Source organism: Amphibalanus amphitrite, unplaced genomic scaffold (assembly GCF_019059575.1).
Source record: "Amphibalanus amphitrite isolate SeventyFive unplaced genomic scaffold, NRLGWU_Aamphi_draft 001291F_arrow, whole genome shotgun sequence".
Lineage (NCBI taxonomy): Eukaryota > Metazoa > Arthropoda > Thecostraca > Balanomorpha > Balanidae > Amphibalanus > Amphibalanus amphitrite.
This window is the reverse complement of record NW_024882784.1, coordinates 148111-155529: the sequence shown is the minus strand read 5'-3', so window position 1 is coordinate 155529 and position 7419 is coordinate 148111. Positions and strand designations below refer to the sequence as shown.

The 7419-nt window shown below is 50.5% G+C and overlaps 1 protein-coding gene across 1 annotated transcript; it reads left to right on the top strand.

The window, feature by feature from the left end:
* Positions 1 to 2534: 2534 nt before the first annotated feature.
* Positions 2535 to 7134, top strand: LOC122371907 (heat shock 70 kDa protein II-like). The gene has a single exon (XM_043348679.1). The coding sequence runs from the start codon at positions 3370 to 3372 to the stop codon at positions 5548 to 5550; it is 2181 nt and encodes a 726-aa protein (XP_043204614.1). The 5' UTR covers positions 2535 to 3369; the 3' UTR covers positions 5551 to 7134.
* The last annotated feature ends 285 nt before the right edge of the window (positions 7135 to 7419 follow it).

The window sequence follows — 7419 nt, the reverse complement described above, 5'->3', positions numbered from 1 at the left end:
TGCATCCGTCTAACTCGCTGCGGACACTGCAGTGCCCCTGATAGCGCCCTGCATGATAGCACCGCTTCCTCGCGTCGGGGCCCGGCGACGTCTGAGTCACGCGGCAGGGCGGTATCAGGGTCCCAGTGTGGCGGTATGATGACACTATGGTCCGGTGGTGTGCCGGGACTTCCCCTCATTGGAGCCGCGGGGGAATGTCGGGGCATCTGGAGTGGGGATTCGTCGGGGGGGGGGGATAGGGCAGTGGCGGCACCACGAATTTTCGCCAATGGGGGCAAGCTTGAGGTGACCCGACTGTTGTCTGATACGCCGATCTGCAAAATCCATGAGCACCTTGCGGCTTGCCCCTAGATGCTGCCATTCAAAATTATTATGGTTTCAGGTTTCATGCACACGTATTGAGCTTAACCATTAACCCTCGCTGGCCCAGAAGGGGGGGGGGGGGGGCGTTTTTCGCCTCCCCTGGCGAATATTTGCGATGCCTCATGAACGCTTAGGGATAGAAAGGCGAAACTTGTTTTGCCTTATCCCCCATTAATTTGACATGAAGCAAAAAAAAAAAAAGACCTAGCCTCCTTGATAACGTCTCAGGGCCGACCTTTCTAGACTCCTGCACGGCAGGCTTCGGCGTCTCAGACGTGAGCTTAAGCCGGCTGCCAAAAATAGACTTCCCCGCTGTATCTGGGCTCCCAGTGTGGCGGTATGATGACACTATGGTCCGGTGTTGTGCCGGGACTTCCCCGATGTCGAGCGGCGGGGAAATGTTGAGGAATCTGGAGTGGGGATATGTTGGGGGGAACCCACCGCTTCTCCAAACCTCGGGAGCGGGGAGGTACAGGTTTAGCAAGGTATCCATGTCATTCTAGCTGCTCGTGTTTCGTATTACCACTTGCCTATTTTTGGTGCGTTTATTTTGTAGGAAAATAGGCAGATCGATACAAGGGTTAAATTTAGTGATTTTGGATAATCCTTATGACAACGCTGCTGAGCTGCTTTTTTATGAAATGCGTGTGTATCTAAACTAAGTTTCCAATGATGCCTTCTGCTAAAAGAAAAATATCGTAATAAAAATTATCTGATAGGCCTATAGAATAGTATAGAATAGATGCCTACCTTAACCTATGGATAGTCATGACCCTTATGAAAATTATACTGGGAGATGTAGCCTGTATGAGGTCATCCCTGGACGTTTCATCTGCCAGCCGGAGGCTCCCTGGCATTCAGTGTTGGACATGGGAGCTGCGACATTTTTTTTTTGAAACGTGGGGTATTGAGTGCAAAGCCTCGTGTACCCCATGGTCAGCATGACTATCTTGGCTTGCAAATGTGATTGATTGTTTACAACCCGTGACCTGTTGAGGTCTGACCGGTTCCAGGTCCAGGCTGGGGGGGGGGGGCAAAGGGCCCCCGTCGTATCTCCGGAACTGTTGCATCCTCTGTCACTGCTGCCGACACAACTGTTCGGTTCGTGCCTGCAGTGGCGGATCCAGGGGAGGGCAAATACGGCAATTGCCCCTCCCAAACGGCATAATTTTAACATCACGCTCAGGTACGGTGCGTGGAAAGAACCACTAAATTGTTATGGTTTGCCCCTCCCAAAACTCTGTGTTGTTCATCTGAACTTGACAGTCACGTGACCCATTTGACCTTCGGATCCAATTCTGGTAGTCAATTCTAGCGCTCTTGTTATGTTACCTTATCGAAACTATTTATAGTCACCTTGGCACAGCCCACAAGCCGCCGCGCCGGTCCGCGGAACGGGTTCAAAACATAATGGGAACCAAAAGTCGGGTCCACAAAAATCCAAACGGCATTCAAAAGACCTCATCAATGTGTACAAGCTGAATTATCGAAGACCTCAATTTTGACTTGTGACGTCACAGGGAGGCTGAGCAAGGTCAAATCTGTCCAATTCTACCTATTTCTCTGTATTTCTCATCACCTGTAGACGGCGATGAGAAATACAAAATACAGAATACAGAATACAATTTTCTATGACGAGTAGTCGGTCATGTTAAAACAGCACATCATATCAAGATATCTTATCAACACATACCTACATGGTGCTATCAGGGACTACTGCAGCGTCGGGGGCGAGCTGCATGGTGCCTGTGGTTAGGCAGTGGGGCAGTGAAGCCTGTGGCAAGCGGTGGACGATGTGAGTTAGTGAGACAGCAGGAGTGAGTTAGTGAGACACCAGGAGTGAGTTAGTGAGACACCAGAAGTGAGGAAACAGCAGGAGTGCCGCCAGTAGTGGAATATCATCAAGGGTTCCGAACGGTTGATTCGAAAGCTTGAGAAGAATCACAAAGAGCTACGAGTGACTGGACACCTCTTCTAAGCTATCCATTCTCATAACGGAACAATAGGAAATGGCAGCACAAGCCGAGAGAAGTAAAAAATCTGCCGAACACCGAGACACGCCGAAAAAGCTGCTTTAGAAGGCTTCCATTTTCCAAATCCAAGTGGCCGAAGGTGAGAAACTCGGGGAAGGAGAAAGGAACATCCAGTCGGGTGAGTTGGGAAGTTTCTGAGCAAGACAAGAACAATTGTGAACAGTGTGGTGTACCGCGCCGCCCCCTTCTAGCCGTCGCTGGGATCACCCGTGCGACTGCCGGCCGGCGCGGCGCCCGCTGGTATCGCCCGTGCCGGGGCTGGCGCCGGCGCGGCGGCCGGAGACGCGCAGTAGCTGATGAGCCCTGGTGGTGAGAGTTGTGACTCAGAGCGGCCGCCGTACCGCGGGTGACTGCGCCTTGCGATTACCAATGCAGAGTGTGCCATTCTGCACCGGCCGCTGATCAGGACGACCGACGCGAGGCAACGGACTAAACAAACAGCAAGACCAAGCTCTAAGTTGTGAAAAATACTCATCACAACGGTGCAGACTGACGGGTACTAGCGGTGCTTTAGTGATCAGAGTCGCTTTAAAATCACGGAGGAGTAACGGAGGAGTAAACGGTGTACATCAAGCATCGTGAAGTTTGAAACAAGTGGTGGCGCCAAGGCGAGTGCCCACTGCCCGAGTGGATTGGACTATCGCAATCAGCGAGACTATTTGTACATTCGATAGGCCGAGGGTTATCTGCAGGCCTGTCAAGTTTGCACAGGGTGGGGTAACCACTCCACGCTGACAGTCGGACCTGACTGTGGTCGGCAGTATCCTCGGCAGTATCAAGAACAGCTGTGCGATCAGCTTTTGGAGTAGCTGAGCCTCAGCAAAGACCCGAGCGTTCGTCGTGGCGCCAAACAGCCACCACGACGCGACATGTATCGTTTTTAGTGCGAGTGTTTCACTATTCTTCATCTACGTCTCAGAGGCATCACCGTCATCTTCCGCCTGACGCCTGCATTGTGTAAAACAGCAACATCATGCCTGATTCAGAAGCACCGGTGATTGGTATTGACCTGGGCACTGCATATTCATGTGTAGGAGTTTTCCAGAACGGTAAGGTGGAGATCATTCCTAACGATCACTTCAACCGCACGACGCCCAGCTATGTGACGTTCAACGAAATGAAGTGGCTTGCTGGAGAGGTCGCCAAGAATCAGTGGCCTAGAGACCCGGAGAACACAGTCTTCGATGCTAAGCGCATGATCGGTCGTGACTTTGACGACGAGGAACTGCGAAGGGACATGAAGCGATGGCCGTTTAAAGTGCTTAAAGACCGAGGAATTCCGAAGGTCGAGGTGCAGTACATGGAAATGACGAAGCTGTTCACCTTCGAGGAGATGAGCTCCATGATGCTCACTAAAATGAAGTCGACGGCCGAGGCCTACCTCAAGAAAACGGTCACCAAAGCTGTCATGACGGTGCCGGCTCACTTCACTGATGCCCAGCGCCAGGCCACCGAGAAAGCTGGAAAAATGGCCGGCCTGGACGTCATGGACATCATTGACGAGCCCACTGCTGCCGTGCTGGCAAACGGCCTGGACAGGAAGCTAAAGAAAGGGCAGAAGGTACTCATCTTCGACTTGGGAGGTGGCACGTTCGATGTCTCCGTTCTCGCGTATACAGATCAAGGCTTCCAAGTGATTTCCACGGCGGGCGATACACATTTTGGAGGCGATGACTTCGATTACCGACTCGTCAATTATTTCGCAAATGAGTTTAAGAGTCAGCACAAGATAGATCCCCGCAACAGCCCCATGTCGACGAAGAGACTCAAGTTGGCGTGTGAAGAGGCGAAGAAGACTCTGTCGAACTCTTTGGGGGCTCACATCAAACTTAACTCCCTGTTTGAGCGGATCGATTTTGCAGGGAAGGTTTCTCGGGCCTGTTTTGACGAACTCTGTGAAGATCTTTACCGAAAAACACTGGATACGGTTCAGCGCGCTCTGGATGATGCAAATCTGAAGAGAACTGACATCGACGAAGTTATCCTCGCCGGTGGCTCGACGCGTATTCCGAAGGTCCGCAAGCTTCTTAAAGATTTCTTTGACGGCAAGAAGCTAAATCTTCGCATCAATGCAGTGGCGTTCGGCGCCACAGTCCAGGCGGCTATTCTCTCCGGACAGGATGTTTCCGGTGTGGATCGCCAGATTGACGTGATCCCATACTCACTAGGGGTACAAGAGGATGAGAACCACCTCCAGATACTCATCAAACGCAACAGTGAGGTGCCCATCAGAGTTGCGCACGATTTCGTCTTGGGAGAAGACGATCAAACCACCGCAAAAGTTTACATCTACGCGGGAGACCATCCTAACGCTCGCAGCAATCATCTCCTAGGCGAGTTTCTGCTGGATGGCATCAAACCCGTAAAACGCGGCGAGATGACGCTCAAGATCGTCTTCGACGTCGATGCCTATGGCATTATGACAGTAACCGCGAAAGAATGCGCGAAAGACTCGAAGTCAGGAAAGACATCGAAAGGATCCACGAAAGACTCTAAGTCAGGAACGTCAAAAGAGATTAAGATCAACTGCATTTACCGCCTCGGACCTGAAGAGCTGGAGAAGATGCAGGAGAATGCGGAAAGGATGGAGGCGGAAGCAGAGGAAGAGAAGGAGAAAAGACGCCAAGAAAAAGACAAAGAAGAACGGGAAAGACGCCAAGGAAAAGACAAAGAGGAACGGTTCAACGCCAGTTTGGAGGGAGACGGTCCTCGTGATGATGGGAGATCGGAAGTCCGAGGAAAAAGTGAAAAGGGCGGTAGGGAGCTCAATGGAGGCTCTGCGGAAAGGAAAGGTGACACTTCTCCACAGGCTGGACGCAAACGAAGCAAAGACAGAAGGCGGAAAAGTGGAAGTTTCTCTGAAGACGGTAGTCGTACCAGCGGGGGCCACGCCTCGCGAACTCGTCGAAGCGAAAGAAAGGACGAAAAACGCAAAAGTGACGCCTCCACAGCTCAAGGTAAAGACCGTGCCAACGGACGTAAAAGTGACAAACAGCGCGAAACAAAGAAGCGTGAAAAGGACGCTGAGCGTAAAGGAAATAGAAACAGAAGGCGCAAGAGCGACAGTTCCTCTGAAGACGATAGTCGGAGCAGCGGAAGTGATTCACCATCGACCCGTCCGAGGAGAAAAAGGGACGAAAAACGACACAAGTGACGTCCCCACTGATGACGAAAAAGACCGAGGCCGCGGACGCCAGAGCGGCAACCAGCGCGGATCAAAAGGAGCGTGGTGAGAGAGCGTGGTGTCGCACTTCCTACGATCGGTGGTCCTCGCCCTCAAACTGTCCGAGCTATCTCAGTCAGTCCCAGTTCCAAACTATCCGACCAAGCTGAGGAGCACAAAGACCCTGACGAAGACGAGAAGCCTTCGTCAGACAAGGTGGGCAACGACCTGCTGCTTACCATCGAGAACCTTCTAGAGGGAGAACCGAAATCGTCGAAAAAAGGAGCGTGAAGAGGTTCGCCACCGGTGTTTCATCGGTCTTCTTGCTCATGTTGCCACGAGCCCGACAAGGAAGTCCGGTCCCGAGCTCGGGATTTACGGCGTCAGCTGGACGAGAAGTACGGAAAGGCCGGGAAGAAATCGGCCAGCGAGCCCAAGAAGAAGAAGCCACCTCTGCGTGAACGAGCGCAGAGCTATCTGTGCCAGGTGGTGCAGACTATCGTGGAGGCTGATCTTAACGCTGATGAAGACGATGTGGACACTGTCAACGAGATGTGTATGTGTAGGAGGTGCAAAGCTATTCATTTTTTCATTTCAGGAATAAGAAGTGCTTTGTATTTAACATTTGATGTAATATACCATGAAGATGAATGAAGATATATGAAGAAGAGCATTACATAAAACACTTGTGACGTGATATTGTGCTCGTCTCCGGTGATGGGACTAGTGGGATTCATTCCGGGACTGAGCAGCTGCGCCTTTCCCGCCGATCAGGGATCGTGCTCGTGCCGCAGAAGGATCAGCAGTGTTTGGTCCGGATACTGGACGGCCTGTAAGATGTGACGGAGCAGTGCGATGACACGAACGTACTTTGCGAGCCGTGTGGCGTGTGACGGCGCAAGGTTCGCCTAGAAACAGCTCATGTTATTGAACTTTGCTTCTTTGACGCTGACTGCATATGTGCGGGTTGGTTTTCTCGTGTGTTATTTTGCAATGGCTCGATGTCGGTCTGAAAGGCTTGTGTCGGGGTCGGCCAACCCTTAGTCAGTTCATTGCGCGCTGCTTGCTCGCTTCATTGCGCTCGCAATGCTTGCTGCGTTGCGCTCACTTCTTGCCAACGCAGTTAGCAAACGATGTTTATTCGCCAGCATGTTAATGTTATGTTTTTATGTGTCTCGCATTACCTAATTTAAAACAAGAGTTTTACTTGGACTGGCAGCTACTGCCTCTCATCCTTTTGCATGCCTACATAGGTGACTGATGTGAAGCATTGAGCATCTGCCTCACTGTTAAGTGTTAGCGTTGCCTTCTTCGCCTGGAGAGACATTGTTTTGAAGGTGTGTGCTGTAGGAGGTATACAGTTATTCTTTTTTTCATTTCAGGGATAAGAAGTGCTTTGTGTTTATAGTGGCTCATGCTTATGCCACGAGATGAAGAAAAACGGTGGAATTAGGTCACGAACTGTCTGTCTGACAGAATCGATCGAACAGCTGTTCCACGAGCATTATCTTATTTGATTCTTATTGATTTTCGATGATTTTGACAATAAATTTTATTTTGTCAGATTTTCTTTATGGATAAGTAAATATGAATGATAAAGGAAATCGGCCATGTCTCTACATATGGACACCTTTGGGGATAGGACATGACATGACACCTGTTACTTGCATTACACGCGGTAACCGCGGCTTAAAGGGACCCTCCCACCTTCAAAAAAGTTAATGAATTGGCATGAAAGTGATGTCGCTCGGTTCAGAAAGAGCAAAAACGAATATCTACCAAATTTCATCGAAAAATATTCACCGGTTTTCAAGATATTAGACTTTTACTTTTGTTTACTTTTTGGGATCTCCGCTGTTC

Bases quoted from the DNA above. Each gene is read 5' to 3' on its own strand.
- LOC122371907 (XM_043348679.1), top strand. From the start codon at position 3,370: ATGCCTGATTCAGAAGCACCGGTGATTGGTATTGACCTGGGCACTGCA.